Raw genomic sequence first — 25,257 nt, forward strand, 5'->3', positions numbered from 1 at the left:
CTACCAGTTCGGCCGAACCGGGAGCAGCGCACCTCTGGTTCAAAGGTACAATGGCACTGAAAAAAATGTAACATGACAATTTTTCAGACTTACGACCATTGTAGCATCCCCATTGTCAAGTGATCAAAATTCAGATGCTAGGTAACTGACTCACATTTATAACCATTTCAGTGTCCTGGGGGATCATGTGATCACCTTTGGAAACCTTCTGACATGCACAGTCAATGTGAAAGTCAGATTCACTTAACAATCATGGCAAGAAACGTTGTAAAATGGGGCAAAATTCACTTAACAAATGTCTCACTTAGCAACAAAAATTTTGGGCTGAGCTGTGATTGTAAGTGGAGGACTACCTGTACACTTTTGCTAGTCTATCCAGGGTCAAATATCAAAGATACATCATTTTGTAAAAAAATATGTCAAGTTATAATTCAATGTGAATTTTAATCCATTAGTCCATACATTCTTCCATTTTCCTAGTATTATGTTGTATCGAAATTTTTTTGCCCATTTTATCATACAATCTTTGACGTATTTGTCTTCCAGATTCATCTTGAGTAACATTTTATACAGTGGTGGGTTGCATGTGGTATGCTCCGGTAAGGGCGTACCGGAGCCTGCCCAGAGCACCCGATACCATTCTGGTACATTGCTCTGGAGGGCCCACCTGTCCGCCCGAGCTCCTTACCGGTCTTTTAAGACTTCAGTGCTTCTGTGCACGGTGCGTACAGCACATACAGTGCCTATGCGATGCTTTGCTGAGCAGCTGGAGCATCACAGAGGCAGTAAGACGCATGCGTGCGCTTCGCACGTCCATGTGGACAATGCCGGGCCTGGTGGGATCTGGAACCCACCACTGATTTTATATATTTTAGTGATCAAATGGTCATGTCCAGAACATAAGCTGACATCAGATTCAGATTTAACTCCTGCAAAAACAAAACTTTTTAAAATCAAGTTTAAATCTTTCAAAAATTCTATAATAATTAAACCATTCACAGGTAAATTCTTCACCCTTACTAATTGTTCTCTTATCCTTTATCTTGAATGTTGCCAGATCGGCTTGTTATTAAACCTGTCATTATGCCAACAGGAAAGGCAGCTTCCTGAGCAGCTGGGAAGGGAAAGGCCATGCCCCTGACCACCCTCCCACGGGCTGCCTTTTCCTCCTCTTGGGTGCACAACAAAGCAACTACTGAGTCCCCTGCCTCCTCGTGCCCAAGGCCACCCATTCCTCAGCACAGGAATTGGCTGCCTTGATGCACATTTAAATGTCCCATGCCGCTAATTGGTCATGGAAAAGTATTCTTCTGTGATACCAGGGGTGGGTTCTGACTTCTATTACTGTCGGTTCGCTCAGGGACACTTCATGCGCATGCACCGAAACAAAAAACAAGATGGTGGTGCCTATGGCACCACCGATAGAACCGGTTCAGGAGTGTGGCCAGATGAGTTACTACCTAGTTGGCCGAACCAGTCCCAACCGCTAGGAACCCACCTCTGTGTGATACGCCCGGGATGAAGGGATGGGGTCAGAATGCTGGTGGATCAGTGGCGGGAGAAGAGCTCTGGTGGAGAGCCATCCAAGTAAAAGTGCTTGTTTTGGGTCAGCAATGATGGGAGGGCCGAGATGAAGTAGGCACGCTAAGATAGCCATGTTCAATTGTCCCATTCCAGAGCTGGTATGTTGGCAGGATATTTATGGCTTGCATTCAGCTTCTGTGAGGAAAAGAAGAATCAATAGTTAAGTGTAGATTAAAATGCCCTGCATACCGGAGTGAAGTTTGGGGTAATTTTTTCCATGCTGCCCTCTGAAAAGCAAAAGGACAGTGGTTCCAAAGGGCAAAGTGACTGGAGAAATGGACCCTGAACTAGAACGCATACATGAAGGAAACGTTGAGGAAAGATGGAGCCCCAGTACAAGAACAAAGAGGGCAGATGGCACTGAAGTACTGCAGAGGCTTAGCTGGGGTTCATCTTAGAAAAGTGAGAAAGGCTAAGGATGCACCATATTAATAAATAGGTCATTTATTGGTATAATCCCTAAATTATTTTGTTTATATAACATTAGTACATAAACAGGCTTTCCCATGTTCTGTTTTTTGGGGGGGGAGGAGAGATAATTTATTTTAGCAGCAATTTAACCATTACAGCCAATATGCAATATTAGATTTGTATCTAATATTTGTATTATATGTAATTTCCCCCCAAATAAAGCCTGTTTTCCCCCAAAAATGTTGTTGATATATGTGTGCACATACATTTTACATTATATATAGATCAGGAGTTGGCAACCTTACACACTCAAATAGCCATAAAGGTCTTACCTGGAAGCCCCCCCATTCAATTCTGGAGCCAACTAGAAGTCCAGTTTCCCCCACCATAGAGTCTCCTCCTAGCACGGCATCCTTTGTCTTCTACCCGTCCTAACCGAAAGCCCTATCAATTATGGAGCCGGCCAGCGAAAGGGAGCCGCAGCAGAAGGATGAAAGAGCCACATATGGCTCCAGAGCCACAGGTTGCCGACCCCTGATATAGATATACACGAACGCATTCTTTATCTTATGGTAGAATTCTACCACACAGATACGCACGTTCCATTTTGGAAATGAAGCAAGTATCAATGTAAAACAATAATAAACAACTTCAAGTTACTATAGTGTATTTATACTGTAAAAAACGTGCCCTCCCTTTTCCACACCTTCCCCCTCCTCCCAGTGTGACTCATCCCTACTGAAGAAGCCACAAAGCTGTGAAGACCGTCGGGTGCAGACAACACTCCTTTTTTGTAAGCTGAACTGCACAACTGTGTTTCTGGGGAATCTGGATTTGGACTCTGGTTGCATAAAGAGGTAAGCAGATATTTATAGATCGGCATGAGATCTTTTCAAAAGAGTTCCGTTTATGATATTTAGAAGGGCAATTGATGAACTTTCCTTCTCTCTATTTGGATTTGATTTACCACCTCGGAAGCTCAGGCAGGATGACCAAATATGATGCCTTTAAAACCTCTGGAAACCTAAGACGTTTTGCGCTGTGATCCTTCGTACTTTGTTTCTGCTTATCAAAAGAGTTGCTTAGAAGATGGTTTTTTTAATCTTAAAATCTCACCAGGGAGATCTAATCATGGGAGTATAATTGTACACAAGTTATATCCTCTCTATGGCATAATAGCAAAACTACACTACTATCTGTCTTTCGCAGGCAAAGTATTAGATATTGAAAAAGTAAGGGTTTACAGGCAAAAGAATGATTTAAAGGAAGTATTCACTATTTATTCTGCTTTAGTTTGCAAGAGAATAATACACTATTTAGAAACATAGTTTGTTTTCTCACTATAATAAAGAATTAAGTTTGAGGGTGTAAACGTTTTCATTTTAAAAAAAGAACAATTAAAGTGTTAACAGAAAACTCACACATATCAAAAATTGTACAGAGAAACTATCTCATCCCATAGCTAGTTACTATTTTAATTCTTTCAAGACTGAATCTTCATCTCCACCCAAATCCTGAAAAACCTGTTCCTGCAGCTTGCTTTGTACTGAGTAGACAAGGGATTTTTATTCTAGTTTCGTGTTCAAGTAGCATTCAAGTAGCATTCTTCTGCATATGTAATCTTGTTTTATGATTGGATTTAAAATGGTTACCGACATAGAGAATATAATTTCTAAGTGTAAACAGAGATGTACACCAGTTAATAATATAGAAAGTGAATGAGTTGTCTCAAAGTTATGAGACAACTGGGGAGATGATAATATTGAAAACTGATTTTGGTTAACGCTCAAAGGAGATATTTAAATCTTGCAAAATTTATATTGTCTTAAATACAGTCTTAGATTTCTCCATGTATAGCTTCTCCAGATGAATTAAAGTTGTGGTTTCCAGCCCTTGCTGTCAAGATAGTTAGAAATTGTCTGGACTCTTACTCTCCACTGTGTTTTTATGGCTGACTGGTGCTCTGAAGTATAGAACATAATAGGGCAGGTTTTTGCCTAAGATATGACCTAGGATAGAAATGACACCAGCATGAGGGTAGGGGGAAAATGTTTATAGGTTAAAAAGTGATCAGTTGCAGGTAACTTATTGTCTTCACTTACCTTGATTTTATGTACCACTGTCTCAGTGGTGGGTTCTGGATCCTGTTGCAATCGGTACAGTGCAACGGGGCCCAGTGTCCACCACATGAATGTGTGCAGCATGCGCTCACATGCGGGCAGTGCATGCATGCATCCTTACCTCTTGCGATGCCTCTGTGAGCCTCCGCAATGCTCTAGGTGCTTGGCGGAGCATTGCGCAAGTGCTGTGTGCTCCATGCATGTGCGTGGAAGCGCTGAAGAACTTAAATACAGGTAAGGAACTCGAGTGGGTGGGTGGGCCCTCCAGAGCACCGTACTGGAACGGCACCTGGTGCTCTGGGCAGGCCACCGTTACACCCGTACCGGGGCGTACCGCCTGCAACCCACCACTGCACTGTCTGCTGTGTGAAAGTTTTAACACAAGGTACAAAAGCCATGACATCAAAGCTCCTACATGGTTTAAAAATCTTGCTTTTGACAACTGCATTTTGATCCATTTCTAGTTTAGTTCTTTTTGATTACCAAAATGAGCACCTGCATGTTTTATAGTACTGTATAGTACCAAAGTCATACTTGCCACATAATATAATGGTTTATTAATATAATCACAATTTTGCTACATATTTTCAAACTTAAACTTTATATTTCAAGGTATTGTATGAGGACAGAAATGCAGAGGCAATCACTTTTATCTCAAGTGACTGGCAGTTTATGTCCAGTTTGTCATTATGACAATACTGGATAAGGGCTCACAGAGCTCTTTTAAGATCAGCAAGTGTCCTGGAGAGGATTACTGCATTGTCTATGTAGAGCAACAGGGTAATGCTTTGATCCCCTATTTGTGCGTGTGAGGGGTGTGATGATTTAGTTCATTTAACCATTTTGCCATGTCATTAATGTAGAAACTGAAGAATAGGAGATGTCAGGTCTACCTCAGCTAGGTGCCTAGCAGCGGTGAGTTGCTGCCAGTTTTACTACCGGTTTGCAAGCCGCCCGCAACGCGTGCACACTGTTCAATGTAAATTGTTTTTCACGCATGCGCTGAACAATTTACAGTAAACTGCACATACGCAGTCACTAAAAACCAAAATGGCGGCAGTCCCTTGGTAACCGGTTCTGGGGCATGGCAGGCCTGGGCCGCTGCCGGTTCTGCAACCCAGGCCTAAATTCCACTACTGGTTTGGCTGAACTGGGATGAACTGGGAGCAACCCACCTCTAATCCCTAGAAAAGAAAGACTCTCAACTCCATTTGATTGAAGTGATAGGCTCTTTTACTAAAGATTACTGGATGCAGCCAAAGCAAGGCTAGAACTGAATATTCCCGCACACAAGTTACAAGTTTTTTCCTTCCATGGCACTCCCCCCTTGGTCAGATCCTCAGGGTCTAACAGCACCCCACTATGATGTTTTGGGAACTGCTTTGAGAGGTTAGTGCGTCTTGAAACATTTTCACATTCTTTCCCAGACCAGGCATCCTTGGGCAGCTGGATCAATCTGGTTTAACATTTCTGGTTCCTCTCCGTACCATTCCCTCCCCCCCCTTGCCTCCTCCTCCTTCCCTCCTGCACGTCTTCCCCAAAATTGCTTTGCTCCCCTGCATTTATGGCATGATGCCAGCAAGCTTAGCGCAAGATAGCAGAGCTGACAGGAGAAGTTATGAAACATAAATTGCTGAACTGAGAAAAAAAGTCTCAAAGTTTGTAGCCCAGGGAAAGAAAAATAGTCATTAAAAAACTCCCCCGGGTTTTAAACCACAACCTTTAATTATCAAGCCAAGTGTAATAACCTTTGTGTCATTTTAATTTTATTAGTAAACTTTAGAATGCATTGAGTGACAATAGTTATCATTGACTCAGTAGAGGGAGTACTCGTGCGTCACAGATAGGAATGATATCCACACAATCCTTCTGTCATCCTCAATGTGAATATATTTATTTTTCTAACCTCTCTTCCAAATCATTTATAAATAAATTGAACTTTGCAGGGCTTGGAATGAGAGCGTCAACACCTCCATTCTGCTTGACAAAAAGTCGCTGACATACGTTCATTGAGTACAATTCTTAAATCAGTCCTGTATCTACCGTATTTAATACAGTATAGTCCAGTTCATGCTTTACCATCTTCTCTTCTAAAACCCAATCCTGACTGTTTAGTAATCTGTTCTAGAGTTTGTTTGGCTTTGACATGAAACAGCCCTGTAGTTACTTGGGTCATCTTTCCCCCCCTGTTTGAGTTTTAGAACTACCTATGCATAACTCAAACAGCTCAGGCAAACTTGGACAATATCTGAACCTTTGCTTAGCCCTATATTCTCTGGCTTATTTTATTACTGAAATGTGACTGAAATGTCAAGGTGATTGAAAACTATACAATATTGCAAAACACATTCATTTCATTTATACCTCCTGATGTTGAATATTATCCAAGAGTCTCAATAGATAAATATTTGTAATATTGTTGGCTGATACTTTACATAATTGCCAGATAATTAAGATTTTTCCATCCTATAAGATTGTTCAAGGTGACTACTCTGACATATACAGATTTTGGCCTGATCATAAACCTTCAACTATTAAGTTCTGGTTTCCATAGTGAATAAAAAAGCTTCAGGGTAATGCTATACACACAATGAGGGCTCCGTAAAATGTTGAAAGTGTATGGAAAGTAATTTGGAGTCTTTCAGGACTATATATTATAAGAGGGGAAGCTAAAACTGTGCAACTCTACAAAATCGTTTAACTGTAATGTGGCTGTCAGAAAAGGGATACATGTAGTCCTTGACTTATAACAGTTTGTTTAGTGGCTATTTGAAATTACAGCGGTACTGACAAATGTGACTTATATCGTTTTTCATCGTTACAACCTTTGCAGCGTTTCTATGATCAGGTGATCAAAATTCAGTTACTAAGAAAATTGTAAAATGGGACAAAACTCACTTAATAAATGTCTCACTTAACAACAGAAATTTTGGACGTAAGTCGAGAATTACCTGATTTGTCATATTCAATAACCCAAAAACAAACCTGTCCAGCATTCATGTGGACTATGGACTATGAATTCCTCCGAAGGAAATCCTTTGTCAGACCTTTTCAAATATAGACTGGATCGTTTACTCTACTTGGATATGTAGTGAATCCTGGAGGTTGTTGGACTTGTTCCTCCTCCTATGACTCTGTGAACTGATATTTTTAAAGAAGCAATTATACTCAGTCATCTGTTGCCAAGAGTGCACAGCTGTTTCTCTCTTTAAAAAAATGACAGATTGCTTCCTCTTTTAATGGACCATAAGCAGCGCTATTACAACTGACTTGCTCTATCCAAATTAACGCACAAGAATCCAGTTTTTCTGCCTTACATTTATGTATTTATTTCTTAGCTTTTATCCCACCTTTAATACTCCTTCCTCCTCCTATTTTCTCTATGACAGCAATAATGTAAGGGGTTTAATCTGAGAAAGAGAGACCTGTCCAAAGCTATCAAGACTGCATTCAGTTATGGTCGCCACGATGTAAAAAAGATGTAGAAAGAGTGCAGAGAAGAGCAACAAAGATGATTAGGGGACTGGAGACTAAAACATATGAAGAACGGTTGCAGGAACTGGGTATGTTTAGCTTAAGAGAAAGAAGGACTAGGGGAGACAGGACAGCAGTGTTCCAATATCTCAGGGGTTGCCACAAAGAAGAGGGAGTCAAACTATTCTCCAAGGCACCTGAGGGTAGAACAAGAAGCAATGACTGGAAACTAATCAAGGAGAGAAGCAACTTAGAACTGAGGAGAAATTTCCTGACAGTTAGAACAATTAATCAGTGGAACAGCTTGCCTCCAGAAGTTGTGAATGCCCCAACACTGGAAGTCTTTAAGAAGATGTTGGATAGCCATTTGTCTGAAACGGTATTGGGTTTCCTGCCTAGGCAGGGGGTTGGACTAGAAGACCTCCAAGGTCCCTTCCAACTCTACTATTGTATTGTATTGTATTGTATTGTAAGACCACTTTTATGCCTAATATGGGACTCACAGTCTCCTGGTTTCTAGGCCAGCATTTTCTTCTTTTGAACTTGCTTGGGGGTCATTTGAAGGCTGGCTTGTAGTATTTATCACGGAGGCTAAACAGTTGAAGGCTGGAGCCCCCTAGACAATCTCCATATCAATGCCTCTGTCTTCCTTCTTTAACTTAACTAGTTGCATGCCTGACTAGACTATATCACTTATGGTTCATATATTTTACAAAATATATGCCGTAATAGATAAAACATGTAAAATAAAATAGATATTTTCCTTTTAATTAATTAATTAATTAATTCCTTTTCATTAAAATTTAATTAAAGTTCAGGTTGGCTTCAGAGAACAGGGATTTTGTTCTTATCATTGTCTAGTGTTGTAGTATTTGGTGAAGAAATGGACTTACAAGTCAAAATCTCAAGTATCTGCAGTGAAATAGGAGTTGAAGGGCTCTTTCCTCTTCCTGTCACCTTGCCACCTTTTCCAAGTGGTAGGTCCTTTCTTTCTTCCTCTTGTCATATTATAGATCAGGAGTGTCAAACTTAAGGATTCGGCCTGCGAGGTGTATAGATCTGGCCTGAAACTGCGAAGGACCGGCCCATGGTGCTTCTGCCAGCAAAAATGGAGCTTGCAGGGGCCATGCGCAGCCCTCCCGAGCTCCGTTTTCACTGGCAGAGGGTTGCAGGAGGCCGTTGCAGCAGAAAATGGAGCTTGCAAGGGCCATGCGCAGCCCTCCCGAGCTCCGTTTTCACTGGCAGAGGGTTGCAGGAGGCCGTTGCAGCAGAAAATGGAACTTGCAAGGGCCATGCGCAGCCCTCCCGAGCTCCGTTTTCACTGGCAGAGGGTTGCAGGAGGCCGTTGCAGCAGAAAATGGAGCTTGCAGGGGCCATGCGCAGCCCTCCCGAGCTCCGTTTTCACTGGCAGAGGGTTGCAGGAGGCCGTTGCAGCAGAAAATGGAGCTTGCAGGGGCCATGCGCAGCCCTCCCGAGCTCCGTTTTCACTGGCAGAGGGTTGCAGGAGGCCGTTGCAGCAGAAAATGGAGCTTGCAAGGGCCATGCGCAGCCCTCCCGAGCTCCGTTTTCACTGGCAGAGTGTTGCAGGAGGCTGTCGCAGACGAAAACGGCGCTTGGAGCCCGTTTTCACTGGCAGAGCACTCAGGCCACCACAGGTGCCCCCAACAGAAGTGATGCTGAGCTGTCCACTTCCACCCTGTCCATGCCCCCCCGCCCCCCGAGGTCAAATTTATTTACAAATTGTGGCCCTCAATGAAATTGAGTTTGACATCCCTGCTATAGATGAAATCCAGACACTGCAAGGTCAATTAGAGCAGTTAGAACGCTTTAATTAATATCAAGTCTCAAAACATCAGTTTTTAGTTAATTAGTTAATATTTATTTAGTTAATATCAAGTCTCAAAACAAAATTTTCATTTATAATTATTTTCAAGTAACCGTTGTTACAACACGAGGAAACTGAGAACAAAATGTAGATAAACTGTAAGTTTATTATTTTAGTTATTTGCTTACTAAACAAAGATTGATTACTCAAGGAATGTCTATATTACCTTTTTGACATAATGCTTTGATTCTATGACTTTTAACTGCCTTCGTCCTCCCCCCCCCTCATATAATAACTTTTACATCCTTTACATTCCTTCCTTCCATCTCATCTCCAAGTATTATTCCTGTACTGTATTAATTATCATACCCTAGTAATATTTCTCTGTGCAAACAGGATATGCTTATAAAAACCAAAAAGTAAACTCATGTGGATTTTAAAAAAATAACCTGAGATAATAACAAAAGTAATAAATAGCCAAGTATGCTTCTAATATTTTATTTGCAGTTTGACATTGAGTTCAGAATTTGTAATTTGTAATTTTATGGCTTATTTGCATTATTTGTTGATCTCATACAAAGGGCAGTTTTCTCCTTAGCGCTGTTCAAGGGGAGTCCCAAAAAGGTTGCCAGCTGTTATTTTGCCAGAAAGTTTAGGCCCTGGGAAGGGAAATGATCAAGGTAGGGGAAGGAACAGCCATGGGGGACAGCAAAGTTCTTACCCACATTGTTTTCTGCAGTTCAGCAGTGAGGAAAGGCTTTGAGACAATAACATCCAAACTTCAAAAGCTTGTAAGTACTGTGGTTCTAAGGAAATGCCCTGCGTTGGCAGAATGCTTGGCATGTTATATCAATTTTTTTCTTTTCACATTTTCTTACATTATACTCTATAAGCCTTGAGCAATTGCACTTAGAAATAAAGGTTCCAAGTCCCCTGTTCTTCTGATAAAACTACATGAATGAATGGTTTTGTAATAATATATAAATGGAAAGGAAAAATATGTTTGTTTATTCTATGATCAGAGAGCTTAAGTTCTAAGTTGTATATAAACATGTTTGAAGTCAGCACAGCAACACCAACTTTTTCAGATTGTGCCTCCCAATCATTTTCACACTTAAAATGAAAAGGTGCCAAAATATTTTTAATAGCAATAGCACTTAGACTTATATACTGCTTCACAGTGCTTTACAGCCTTCTTTAAGCAGTTTACAGAGTCAGCCTATTGCCTCCAACAATCTGGGTCCTCATTTTACTGACCTCCGAAGAATAGAAGGCTGAGTCAACCTTGAGCCAGTGAGACCCCATCTGTTGAACTGCTGGCAGTTGGCAGTCAGTAGAATTAGACTGCAATACTGCATTTTAACTACTGCACCATCATGGGCCATTAATATTTCAGGGATCCTGCTGGAATCTCCTTGAACATTGTTGAATGTTGTAGCTGTTGGTTTACTGGTGATTCTTCTCTCAGCTGCTGAGAGAGTAGTGTTTCATTTCTACCTGATATTGACTTTTTCTTCTATGACTAGAGTTGGAACAAACAAATTGGCTTGGGACATGCCTGCAGGAAGTGCAGATAAATATTCATAGGCTTATTTGAGGCTTTTAAAATCAAAAGTGTAGAAATTAATGTCTGATTTTTAATTTGAATGTCTAAGACACATTCCAAACATTTGCAGGTAGTACATTTACCAGTGGTGGGATACAAATAATTTAACAACTAGTTTTCTGCCCTAATGACCAGGTGGGTAGGCGTGACTGGTGGTCATGTGACTGGGTGAGCGTGGCCAACTCAACATCACTCACATCGATGGGCGCTTTGCCTTAGCGGTTACAGTGTAATAAGGGTTAGCGGGAGAAGCAGTTTCTGTAAGCAGGGCAATAAAGATTAGGCTAGAAACAATACCAGAATGTTTCCTTCCTGCCTTCCTTACAGGATTAGCCCTGTAAAGTGGAAAAAAACAAAATGAGATTTCTTCCAACAACCAATTCTCAGAACTGCTTAGAAAGTTAACAACCGGTTCTCCCCGAATAGGTGCGAACTGGCTGAATCCCACCACTGAGTCAGACAATGTTTTTATGTCCCACCAGTGAAAATGGGAAGGAAAAGGTGTTTCTCAACATAATCCAGATGAAAGTGGCATAAGCAGAAATTTGGGGGGGAAGCCTACTAATGGCATTTTCCTTGCGTGAACTTAAAATAGAATAATCTTGCAAGCAGTTGATCCTTTGGAGCTTGTTATATTTTTCATGGACAGTTCTCTCTGTTTTGTACACTCTCCCATGGAGATAAATTGACATTGAATCCATAAGAGATGGGCTTTATTTTAAATTATGATACTTTTTGTTGATTTAATTTAAGTTTATCTCCAGGGCAGTTAAGGTTTTCATATTTGAGTGGGCACTTCTAAAATTATAGGCATGTTGCAGGCCTTGGGACACTATCACAGAATAAAAGCAGTCCTCAACTAAATGACTACAGTTGGGACCAGAACTCCAGATGTAAGTCATTTTGGCTATGCTCTTTCCAGGCTTGGAGGCAAAATTCAACTAGCACTAGCTGCAAGAGCATTAAAGGAAATTATTGGGTTCATATCCTGATTAAATATAACTGGTTGGCCACTATGGGAAAAGAAACCAGTTTGTGTTTCATCTGATCCAGCAAAGTTTTTGCATGTGGGTAGTACAGGAAAAGGATGTATTCTGATGCCATGTTCTGATTTTTGATCACTTCTGTTTTGTGTTTTTACATTATTTTAGGACAAACTGGATATAGCCCTGAATAAAATGTCAACATTCACTGTAGGAAAACCACAGCATAACAAAAATGGTAACATAATCCCTCTTTCAGTTTTGTTTCAATTGCACTGATTGATCACAAAAAAGGAAATATGAAGAACTGAAATGCCTTGCAACGAGTCTGCATGTGCGTAGGGCAGATTGGTGCTTTCCCATATTAAGAATAAAACAAATGCAAAGGCATTGATTCAACTTCTTTCACCACTTTTAAGCTGTAAAAGTTATTTTAGCAATGTGTTTAGCAGCTGTTAAACACTGTGGTTAACTAGCAGCTTGATTTTAAACTCAGAAAATTACCTGAAGCTTTGCTTGCATTGGTGCAAACAAGACAGTGGTCAAGCCTAAATATTTTAACCAGGGAGGAAGCCTTTTAAAAAATTGTTAGTGTTGATAATGTTAATTGTTAATAATAATATTGACAATTAATTAATAATAATGTTAATAACAACTTGAATACTATTGGCATTGACCAATTCACCATCAGTTAGGCAACCATATTCTGTTATTTTTCTGCTGTTACAAAAAGCAGTTTTGCTAGGAACAGCTTACATCCAGTGATGATACTTTTAGCATCATCAAACACGCACATCTGCCTATCCCAGGTTCTTGGGAAAAACTCAATAGGTGAACAAAAAATGCCAAATCCATTCTGAACACCTGGCTGACTCTGCAATGAACCATAATCAAAATTGCCTACAAAAAAAACCAAAAAACCAAACGAAGAATAGAAATGTTGGCAGTAGAGGAAACCAGCAAAGCTATTGCATTGTTTTCATTTTGAAGCCAGGCACTCTCATCTCTTCCTCAGAAAGAACAAAGTTCTTCAATTAAAGAAGATTTGAAATAAAGAATACTGAGTATCTAGAACAGCAGAAAACAACAGAATAAGGTTGCCTATATTGAAGCTAGTTCCAAAGAAATAGTTAACACAAATAGCATTAAAAGATGCAAATACTGTAATAAGAAATAAAAGCACCACTTCACCGCTAGATACAAACCAAGTAATGTATAGCAGTTCCAGATCTAACTGAATACCTGGGATGCAAAATCGACAAAGAAGGGGAAAAAAAGCCAAGCAACGCATCATCAAAATAGAAGATCGGGACCAGCAAAGTGAGATGAGATGCAAGCAGGCTAGAACAGATGAAAGAAAAGAAGCTAGAGATTAAAAAAAAGACCAAAGAAGACCTGATCAGAAATGTCACTTAGAAACAAGGAAGATCAAGGAAGCACTGGAAATAATGAAGCAGCAAATAAAGTCAAGAAGATCAGCAGATACAATGCTTGAATTGCAAATTATAGGCATTTCAATTCAATTCAGTAATTCTGTGTTCTTTACAATGGCAGAAGTGTATATAGCTGCCAAAATGTATCTTGGACACATTTCAAATAATGTATCTGGCTACATTCTTGCACAAGCTAATTTGAAACTTTGTTCTATCAAATCGGTCACCTTTCAGAGTGAGATTGGTGGCACGTGTTCTGTACGGAGAACGAGGCAGACAGGGACTGAGGCAAGGCAGGTTGAAGCTAACACAACCTTTATTAGCAGTGACAAACAGCTCAAATGTAAGGCAAACCTCGAACCGGCAAACAGCGGAGCAAATGACAGCTGACAGCTCTTTTATACTAGAGCTGTCAGGCGCTTAGCCAATCGGGTAGCTAGATTCTCCCGCCAGCAGGCTGCTCGCGTCTTAGCCAATCAGGAAACAGCAATGTAAGTGAATGGCAGGGAACTTCAGTACTTAACAGCATGTAAGTTTAATAATAGATAACGTCAGAATGGTTTACTTTTAGATAGATATGCAGAAATGTTGCACTTTGTAAGAGTTTGAGAAGAAAAACAATGAAGGAACAAATACATTGAAGACTAATGACCTCAGGTTGACTTTTTCTAGATTTGGAAGCTAAGCAGCAAAGCTAAACAAATATTTTAAGTTAATAGTTGGATGGGTAGCTAGCGTGGTACGTTAGACCAGGAAGCTAAAAACAATTCTGGAAGAAAGTATAAGTTATGGATAGAGGCTTGGCATTCTATCCAGATGTAACCACATGTCATTTGGCAACTTGAAAGATGGTTAAGCCCCCCCCCATCCCAAACTCCCTTTTAATCCAACCCATTCTCTCCCCATCCCGCAATTGATGTTTTTCCCACCAGCAGACAATGTTCAGTAGAGTCAGAATACTAGAAGAATTCACAACATATAAAAACAATAAACTTTAAATCTTTTTTAAAAACCTGTACCAACATCATTCCTGAGACAGAATTAAGCTTGGCAGTTGAGGCATCCAAACTTAAATTGGCACAGTTTTCTGCCAACTCAGAGATTGGAGGAATGACTCCTGGGGCAACTAAAGTCTGTGGTATTCCAAAAAGATTTAATTACATTGTACTATGTACTGTCTAATATACTGCTGATATATTTACAGATACCAAGAATGCTTCCCTTGCGATGAAGAGCAGACAGCAAGTTATTAATGAGGTCAACAAGCGAAGAACCCTTTTGCAAGATAATAGCTGGATAAAGAAAAGGCCTGAAGAGGAAGGGTAAGGAAAGTACCCACTGGCTTTTTGGCAATAGGGTCACATGGCATGAAAGGATCTATTACCTAATTCTAAATGATTAATCAAAGGTATTAAAGCCAGAGGTGGTATTCAGCCAGTTCTCTCCTGTTCGGGCGAACCGTTAGCGGTAGCTGTGGGAGGCTCTGCCTACCCACCCCAACGTAATGTGTGACCTTCTGTGCATGCGCTCACATTTGCAAACTGATAGGGATGGTAAGTGGATCCCACCACTGATTAAAGCTAAAATAATCAATGGTGAGAGACTAAACTGTAGGTCTAATTCAACATTCAAAAAGTCTAGTAGTGTAGTATATGAGTCTAACAGTATAAGCATTTGGGATTTTCCCTTTCTTACTTCTTGATGTAATAGGTTGTCAAGAAAAGGATTGGTTACTTTTACTAAAAGTTTGAAGTGCTTCTTTGGAAAGGACGCATGAGATTAGTTTGAAAGCAACCTAAGAGATTGAAAATCATATATCACTCTAGAATCACAAATTACTCAGTTCTGGATTTAAAGTGTTAGTTTCCTTTGGACGTCATGAAGATCCAGAGTTTATTTGGACAGAGTTGAATTGCGGTGAACTTGGATTGGATGCTTTCCATTTTCTCCTCTTACTGTGGTCCACTTTAAAGTAACTAAAGCATATTGCGTTACTCAGAGTTGAAAGCGTCATTGAAACTTACAGCTTTAAAAAACCCAGTTTCCTAAACTTTTGCTGTGATGCATAGTTCAATTTACAGATATTCCTTAACTTATGAACATTCATCTAGCAACCATGCAAAGTTAAGACTATATTGAGTGACTTAGAACTGCCACATCATCCCCGTGATCAATCATATGATTGCGATTCAAGCATTGGAAACCAGCATGTAATTTTGACAGTGGCGGTGTCCCGAGGTCACATGATTGTCATTTGCAATCATTCCACCCAGTTTCCAATAAGCAAACTCTACGGGAAAACCAGCAGGGAAGTTTTAAAAAATCGTGATCAAGTGATGTCTCACTTAACGATCATGGTTATAAAATCAGGTGCAGCCACGTGAGGCCTCACTGAACAATCACACCAGTGAACAATGAATTTTCCAGTCCAATTGTGGTTGTAAGTCAAGGACTGTCTGTCCTATATTTAAGGGTGATATCTAATTTTTGTTTATTGCAGCACCAATGAAAACTATGGCAGAGTGGTTCTTAATCAGTATAAATCACAAGAGAACTTGCACAGGTACAATATCATTTTAATGTATATATTCTTTCCTTATGCCCATTTCATCTGCAATGTTGCAATTCATTGTACTGTTAATAATGTACTGTGATAAGAACCTAATCTATTAATTGAGCAAAGTCAGGCCTTTGGTTTAATTCAGACACTGGCATTTTCTGTTACTTGATTGTAATGTAGTAATTTCTTCATTGTTTAAAGTAATCATGAAGTCTGTTCTACCAATTAAAACATGATATGAGACATTTTGATAGTCAGCCCTATGAGTAGTTTAATTGATAACAATTGCACTATATAATTTTAAAAAATTGATTCCACTAATCTCTTAAGAAGAGTTTTAAGAGGAAATAATTAGCATTGAATTTGTAATAAAAGTGGAATCTCCTTTTATTATGAGTTTTGTAGGACAGAAAAAAGTACTACTTCCTGTCTCTTGAACAATTTATTCATTAAATTGAGATCTGATATTGCTGGTGTTAATAAGGTAAAGGTTCCCCTTGCACATATGTGCTAGTCGTTCCCGACTCTAGGGAGCGGTGCTCATCTCTATTTTAAAGCTGAAGAGCCAGCGCTATCCGAAGACATCTCGGTGATCATGTGACCGACATGACTATATTATGGTTGCCATTTCTAGGCTGCAAATCTTTGGATGACCAATAGAAGACAGATCAGGAAATACAAATTCCTTGTTTCCTTTTCTGGCCATTCAGAAAATAACTTTTTCAGCTCAAATATGGTAACCATAACAGAAAATGATTTTATCTTAGTTTTGTTTTCACATACAAGATATCAAATTATGGAAAGAAGTGATTTTATTTATCTTAAGGATAAACACTATATGGTTTAAGCATGCTTGGGCTAAATACATGTCCATCGTGCAACAAAAATAAAATAAAATTTAATAAGATATAAAAATCATAAATTAATTAAAAAGAAAACAACAAACAAACTCAAAGGACAAACTCGATGGGCCATTAGATCTGTTTTTTGCCATCACTTCCCTATTTTCTATGTTCCTAATTTTGTATAATTGGATTCAAGCATTTCCTGTCATTTGTAATAGCGACAGTCTGCAATAATGTTGCAAATAACAAATTTGAGAATGCTGAAACCTCAGGGAGAATTTGTTGCTATGTCTTGGATGCAACATAGATTAATTGAAATTGATACAATTTAGACATAAATAAGCTTATTACACTTTTCTTATTTATAGCATACTTAATTGTGAAGATAATTTTATAATATTAAATGTATATTATTTAATAAAATATTATTTTAAATATTATTTTATTAATTTTATTAGCAGAGATGCTGTGATACTTTAGTTTATTCCATAGTTCCAAAGATAATTTTATATAGGCTAAACAGCTGGTATTTGCCATACATCTGTGAGAGGATAACTAATTATTAATTATTAACTATCATGAACTATCTTCCTTTCTTAATAATAGGAACATGGAAGTGGAGGATGATGAGAAAGCTATTCTTAATCGATACAGATCTGATACTACTTTAGACAGGTAAAAAATTAATGTACACTTGTTTTGTTTTGCTTTTGTATAGTATTATGCAATCTGAATGAAAGCAAATTTCTTCTTTAAAAAGCTTTATTAATTTAAGTATTTCAATTATATTTTATGACTATGATGTAACATAGTTTTATATTTGAATTAAATCTCGCTGCTAAATTTTAAGCTCATTTGCAATTCAATTCAATACAGGTGCATACTCAAAAGTGACTTAAGCCAATATATTTTATGAAACAGGCTTTAATTCTCTGCTCCTACTTTATAAGGTAGTTGTCTTGATTTGCATCACAGATCTGACACCCTTGAATTAGTCTAAGATAATTTTGAATGTTGTTGTTGTGAAGATTCACAATCCTCAAAGCGACTTGAAAGATAGGTAGAATATAAACAATCTGTAACAATCTGTTTCAGCTCCTACAGGTTGAAGATTCTCATCTCAGGTTGTCTGAAGAAATTAATTGACTCAAAATTATGCTATAAAATTATCAGTTCTATATTTCTCAGACTAGAGCTTGGGCTACAGTTTAGCTGTCTCCTGTATTTTGCACTTTCTTAAGTATTGCGATGCAGTTTTCGAGTTTAGGATACCTTAAAAAAAAACCAGAATGTGTAATGTATCAAAGAAACAGTTGTTAAAATCAAGTCCAGTTTAATATAGAAAAATGCTAACTTGCTTCGATTACTTAATGGAAAAATGATTGTCAAAAGAATTTATCTATTTGGTATGGTCCAAATGAGTTTAGTCTCTATATCAGAGAGAAATTTAACAATCCAATCCCATGTGTACTTCCGGGAATTTATCAGGACATCTAAATGAATGCCATTAAAGCCTGGTGCTTTATCATATTCTAGATTATCAATGACAGTGTCAATTTCCTTTAAAGAGGAGGGACAAGAGTACTCAGAAAGTATTCAGCCTGACTGCCAAAAAGCTGAAAGTGCTTTCTTGATGAGAAAGGAGTGTCCTTTCACCTTTGGAACTTTGGAGAGAGATACAATTCAAGAGGCTATTTGGTCAGGACTTACACTGAGTGTATGTTGTGCAAGTTTTCTACCTGTGTCCAATTTCCTTAGTAGCCTCCAAGCTTTCCTACTGAGTTTGCTGAAATTTAGTGATTCTGTGTATTGTTCCCACTTCTTACATCACACTGGACCCAAGTTGTGTAAAAGATCATTGGGGAACTCCAAATCACTGCTTTGTAGGAAGATGTGGTAGAACCTTCAGTTTCTTCATTCCATCCTGGGATGTACTCTCTTCTAAATCCTTGAAGTATATGTCTTTTCACCAAGGTGATTATTGCCTTCACAAATCTATGATACTGCTGACTACTTGGTGGAATCCGCTATATCTATTTTTATCGAGATTTTGGGCAAATTTGGGCCAGTTGGCTTTTTGAAAGTTCCTTCTGGATCTAAGGGTAGAGCGAATTAGGGGAATATGGATTCCAACTTCTAGCAAAATACGATGGTATTGGCTGTGCGGGAATATATCCATTACTTAGTGGTTTATAGGAACTGGCTGCAAGTTTGGCCAAAGCACAAGTCTGGATCAGTTCCATTCCACTGATTTAAACATGCCCTTATCTTTAGCGTTGAAAATCAGTTGGACTTTGCTACTCCCCAATTGGACAATTGTTCATTGTTGTCATCAGTAGAATGGCCAATTAATGTGATGGCTATTGAAATTGCCCATGTAGATTGTTTAATGTGGCTTGATGTTCAAGACATGCTGCGGCCTTGATGTCAGAGGTGGTTTTTAGATATTCACTAATTTTAGATCACCTAGTTTGAAAACTACTTCCTGTGTATTGTTGTTTGTAGAGACTGACAATAAGGAGGTATTCTCTGTATTCCTTCCAATATACATAGCCATGCCATAGTTGTGGTGATAAGTGGCTCCCAACAGGTCATAGACATAAATGTTGCCTCTTCTGAGTTGTTGTTCTTCATTTTCTACAAGTGATGCTAGAGGACACCCAATGTGCCCATCTTCAGATTGCCTTCGCAGGTGTAAGGCTTCTCACTGTAGGATGATAGCATCCACCCCTCTCCTAGAAAATGAAATATTTTAGGAAATATTAAAAGGGCAGAATATTTCCCCCTAAAGGGAGGCAGAAACTCATTCCCTCCTGCCCCACCTTTGTCCATGAAGAGCCAGAGAAACATGTTTTAGGCAGGAAACAGGCTCAATCTTAACAGCTCCCCCCACCTTTGCCACTGGGCCATTAAAAGGCCTGACCCAGTCTATTCTACATAACAAAGATATACCTCCTTCAGCAGACGCATCTGCAACAGAAACTCCACCACATGGCATCTGGGAACTCAACCAAGCTTGGGACTCAAAAGACACACAACCTATATCATTAGTTAAGACCACCCACCCACTCCTGAGAGTCTGACAACAAATCAGAATATATTTCTTACACAGGAACAGGAAACAGAGACTGGGGCTGAACAGAGGGTATAAAAAGCTCAGGAACTTTCAGCAAGCCCCTTTCCCTTCTTTTTCTTCACTCAACATCTTTGAAGCATGTGATCACCTTTTCTGTTCAGGACCTCAAGCCATGTGGCCTGTCCACCATTAAAACCATCTTTCCAAACAGCCTCCATGTCTCCAGTGTCTTTCCCCCCACTTGGGGCTGAGCCCAGATAGACATTTCTTCCAACATCACAATCACCTCAGTGCAGACGGTGCAAGGGCTGCTGTGGCCACACAATAGCAACTTTCTGTGCACAAGGCGAAAGCAGTTTGGGGTGCCCCTTCCTCGCTTTGGGGCTCAGAGGTCCAAGAACCAGCCACATTCTCTTCACTCAGTCAGAGACCAATAGCCAAACCAACAGCCATTTTAGCTGTAAGCAATGCTGGGTTTGTGTTTGAATGTCATGGGAATACAGGAAATCGGGTTAATTCCCTGACCAAGCTTAAGTCAACTGCAAACACGTGCCAGGAAAGGGCTTATGTCTTGTCTTTGGTGTAATTTTGTTGGCTTAAAAGAAATAGGTGTTAAACATAACTTCCTCTTTGGTTCGGTGTAATGACTGTGTTTTAAAGAGAGTTGTCTATGTCTTTAGTTTGCAGTAAACTTCCCAGTCAATTATGTTTGATGATTAAGGGAACATTTGAAGTGGTAAGGGTTCACTTTAATTGCAGAGACGCTTTGCTTCTTTGTTAAAGGACTTGGTAGACTATTTTAATTTACCTGCCATGGAATACTAATTCAAGAAAAATAATAAATTCAATTGATAGAATAATATTTTACTACATTAGAAAAAAAAATTCTAAGTAACATGGTGCTGGTCACTGGGGAACTGCATGAAAAAGCTAATGGTTTCTTTTTACTTTCAAGGAAATACTAGCTTTTAATTTTAAAGCTACTTTTCACATTGTAAAAGCTAGTACCCTTTATATTTAAGGTGAAAACTATCTTTGCTATTTAGGATTCCTGACAGAAGTGATACTAATAAGGTAAACACCTCACCCATCTTAGACAGCAGGACAAATAAGAGGTATGTAGCATCAGCTGGGGATGATTTGTAACTTTCTTGTAACTTTTCTGAGACTGAGCTTTTAAATTTTGTTATAGCTTATTTGCCTTCCTCAGATCTGGATAAATTTTATGAGTTGTATCTCACAAAAATAGTTAACATTATAAAAAAGCCTGATTTGTTAAATAAGTAGGTATGGTCTAGTGACCGTTTCTCACTTTATGACCATTGCAAACAGGTACTTGGCAATTGGGTCACACATTTATGACCATTGCAGGATCCTGGGGTCACGTGATCCCCTTTTGTGACCCTCTGACAAGCAAAGTCAACGGAGAATCCAGATGCACTTAGCAACCATGTTACTAACTTGACAAATGCAATGATTCACTTAAGAACTGTGGCAAGAAAGGTCGTAAAATGGGGAAAACTCACTTAACAAATGTTTCACTTAGTGACATAAATTTTGGGCTCAATTGTTGCAACTGAAGGACTACCTGCATGCCACTACGGAGAGAACGAGAAGATAGGAATTGCAGTTCATTTTCTTGACATGCCACCTCAGTGTAACAATTAGTAAGGTGAACTGGGTATCCTATATGGCAGTGATGGCAAACCTTTTTTGGCTCGTGTGCCATACGTGGGGGGAGCGCAGGGGGGTCATGTGCGGGCATGCCGCACCCATAATGCAATGCGTGACCCCCAGTGCACATGCGCGCACTACAGGCACCCCCCCCCCCATTTTTACATACTTTTTTCACCCTCCCCAGGCTCCAGAGGCTTTATAGGAGCCCGGGGAAGAGCGAAAACAGCCTCCCCCGCCCCCCCGGATGCCGTCCGGTGGCGTCAGGGAAGCCTCCGGACAGTCCCTGAAGCCTTCGGAGCACTCAAAACGATCCTCCGAGCAAACCGGAAGTCGGAGGGTCGTTTTGAGTGCTCCGAAGGCTTCAGGGACCGTCCGGGAGGCTTCCCTGACGCATTTGGAGTGCTCAAAATGACCCTCTGAGCAAACCGGAAGTCACTTCTGGTTTGCTCAGAGGGTTGTTTTAAGCGCTCCGAAGGCTTCAGGGACTGTCCGGAGGCTTCCTTGATGCCACCGGAGGGCATGGGGGGGGGAATCTTTTCACCCTCCCCAGGCTCCTATAAAGCCACTGGAGCCTGGGGAGGGCGAAAAATGGCTTTAAAAAAGGGTGAACTCAGCTGTAGATTTGTGGAACCTCTTCTATATAAGAGGTTAGAATTGGCAGGAACCTACCCCTGATCTGTGTGTATTTCCTCTTAGCAAAATAAGTGTGGCCTCTGGTTTGATCCACTAAAGGAAGTTTCTCCAAGAGCCATGAATTACATTCTTCCTGTGACTACAAATAGTAGTGGAGGGCAGATGGGGAATGTGTAGTCAAACATCTTGGATGGTGCTGTTTGCACCTATGAGTTGTGTAACATCTAATGAGTTTTAATCATGCAGTGTCTTGACCAGGAAAAATTCCCTTCCATTTTAGTTACAAAATTAAGTGAATGGTCTTAGCAGCAGTTAGTTCTTAGTTCAGGGGTGTCAAACTCAATTTCATTGAATGCTGTATCAGGGTTGTGTTTGACCTTGGGGGCTGGGCTGGGCATGGCTAGGGTGGGCGTGGCCATCTTGACATCACTCATGTCGGAGGTAGGGGAGCGCCTGTGGTGGCCCAAGCACTCTGTCAGTGAAAACGGAGCTCCACGGGCCAGTCCTTCGCTGTTTCCAGGGTAGCCCCACGAATCAGATCTAAGCATCCCATGGGCCGGATTCGGCCCGTGGGCCTTGAGTTTGATACCCCTGTCTTAGTTTAACAAGCCCATATAAATATATACATGTAAATTGCCAATATGGAACTCTTGTAAATATTGCAGGAAGTTTAGATAATTTATCATTGTAACTAATTAGTCTCTGAAAGGTTGATTTCATGTGTTGGAATCAGGAGCCCATGTTGTGATGGTGTAAGGAAGACAAGAAACATTCACAGATAAAGGAGACAGTAAGCAACATCATGTACCTGAGAAACACAGGGATTGTGAGAAGGAGACCCAAAATAACCCTGCCTTGATTCTGTACAGGATAAGTGGAGGCAGAGGGAATGTCTGGCAGATTCCCACAGAATTCCCATAGTCCTTGCAATGTCTGTTTCCTTATCTGATCTACCAAAGGACTGGCAGACGGCTGAAGTGAGAGGGTGAATATGGAAGAGGAGGAGGGCAGGGCCATCTGTAGAGAGGGAAGATGCATACAGAAGTAGTGTAAAACTGACACTGCAAATTCCATCCCTTTTGTGTGTGTGTCACGGACATGTTCAAAAGATGTGGCTATTATATTGCGACGGTGCGACATTTACTTTCAATAAATTCTAGCAGTTGCCTCAGGAAGAGGATTTCTGATTCACTTTTCACAAAGTGCCTTCACTTTTTCTGGTTGAATCTTTACAAATCTTTAATAAATCAAAGATCAAAAGGTAAAGGTTCCCCTTGCACATATGTGCTAGTCATTCCCAACTCTGGGGGGGCAGTGCTCATCTCAGTTTCAAAGCTAAAGTGCCAGCGCTGTCTGAAGACATCTCCATGGTCATGTGGCCAACATGACTAAATGCCGAATGCGCACGGAACGCTGTTACCTTCCCACCAAAGGTGGTCCCTATTTTTCTACTTGCAATTTTACATGCTTTCGAACTGCTAGGTTGGCAGAAGCTGGGACAAGTAATGGGAGCTCCCTCCGTTCTGCGGCACTAGAGATTCGAACCGCCGAACTGCCAAACTTTCTGATCGACAAGCTCAGTGTCTTAGGCACTGAGCCACTGCATCCCACTAAATCAAAGATAGCTATTCCCTTTGTGGCTTCCTCCATCCTCTGAACATGGACACTATCATTTTCAATGATTTCCTGGATGGACTGTGCTTGGCAGGGTTTGTCTTGTAAATTGCTAAAAGGATAGATCCATAGCCATTAGAAGGTAGCGGTTAGAGAGTTTTGGTGCTTCTCGGTTATCAGCTAAATTTCAGTGTATATTGAGAATAAATCGCCTTCACTTTTGTTTCAAATTTGCAGGCACCAAGACCTAGATGATTTTATCAAAGTGAATCGTACCTCTAAATGGGAAGAGAAGTGGTAAGTCTTCAAGTGAAATCAGCACTGAGATTGTATTTTGAAAAGAGTATTATTTTAATTTTTCCTAGTCGTTGTTGTTATGAATTGGATGTATACAGTTGTGCTAACTGTGCTGAAGTGAAACTAACCCTTAGATGACCTTAACTGTTAACTATGCTAAAGTGAAACTAACCCTTAGATGACACCAACTGTTTTGTAGGGAGATGTAGAACATTTATATTTGGGCAGGCTTTTTCTTGTTCCATGATTGGTTTAGGCCCTGTGGGCCTAGAGTATAAATCACAGGCATTTGCCTGCAGTTCCCCGGGTCCATTTTGAGTCAATAAAAGCTGTTGCAGCTATGCTGGTCTGGTTCTTGCCTATTGAAGCCCACTATACAATAATTGTCACTCCCCCCCCCAAAAAAACCCATGTGAAGCTAACATTGATAAGGACGCAATGCTTACCTGTTTATGCTTCCTTGTAGAACTTTAAAACATACATTCATACCCACTTCTTTCCAAGTATTATGTAGCTATATATTGTTCATACACATTATTTGTTAAATTTATACCTTGTCTTTTCATTCAAATAAACCAGTGTTGCTAATAACAGCTACTTGCAGATAGAATGCAGGATTGTAATTCAGACGTTAAATGTATTAAAAAAAAGGGAATTAAAGCTCAATAATAATTCTACCTGCTTGAAATCTTTGTGTTGATTTTGTTTCATGTTTAAACAAGCCACGACTTGGACAGTCTGATTGCAGTCAAAGATGATAACAGCAAGGAGGGGTAAGTCTCCATTCACTTTCTGGTATAGGTACAGATAGTCCTCGACTTACAACAGTTCATTTAGTGACTGTTCAAAGTTACAGCATCACATCGCTGAAAAAAGTGACGTACGATCATTTTTCTCACTTACAACCATTGCCGTAGCCCCATGTTCACTTGATCAGAATTCAGATCCTGGGCAACTGGCTCATACTTATGACTGTTGCAGTGTCCTGGCGGGGTGTGTGTGTCATGTGGTCCCTTTCTGCGACCTTCTGACAAGCAAAATGGGGAAGCTGGTTTCAATTAATCAGCCTGTTAGTAACAAACAACTGCAGTCATCCACTTAACAGCCGTGACAAGAAAG

General features: G+C 40.0%; 1 protein-coding gene across 2 annotated transcripts in view; it reads left to right on the forward strand.

Moving 5' to 3' along the window:
* The first annotated feature begins 2,743 nt into the window (after positions 1–2,743).
* The window catches only part of SCEL (sciellin), a 40,451-nt gene continuing 17,937 nt past the window's right edge, over positions 2,744–25,257 (forward strand). Inside the window, exons 1-8 of one of the 2 annotated variants that reach the window (XM_081948946.1) lie at positions 2,744–2,852; positions 12,172–12,241; positions 14,641–14,758; positions 15,937–15,999; positions 17,448–17,516; positions 20,964–21,032; positions 24,079–24,138; positions 24,861–24,911. In XM_081948946.1, coding sequence (XP_081805072.1) covers positions 12,199–12,241; positions 14,641–14,758; positions 15,937–15,999; positions 17,448–17,516; positions 20,964–21,032; positions 24,079–24,138; positions 24,861–24,911 — 473 coding nt within the window. In that variant the 5' untranslated portion in view covers positions 2,744–2,852; positions 12,172–12,198. The remainder of the gene's footprint in view (positions 2,853–12,171; positions 12,242–14,640; positions 14,759–15,936; positions 16,000–17,447; positions 17,517–20,963; positions 21,033–24,078; positions 24,139–24,860; positions 24,912–25,257) is intronic. The other variant, XM_081948947.1, reaches the window with a different exon arrangement.

The sequence above is a fragment of the Natrix helvetica genome (genome assembly GCF_964273705.1).
Source record: "Natrix helvetica genome assembly, chromosome: 3".
NCBI lineage: Eukaryota > Metazoa > Chordata > Lepidosauria > Squamata > Natricidae > Natrix > Natrix helvetica.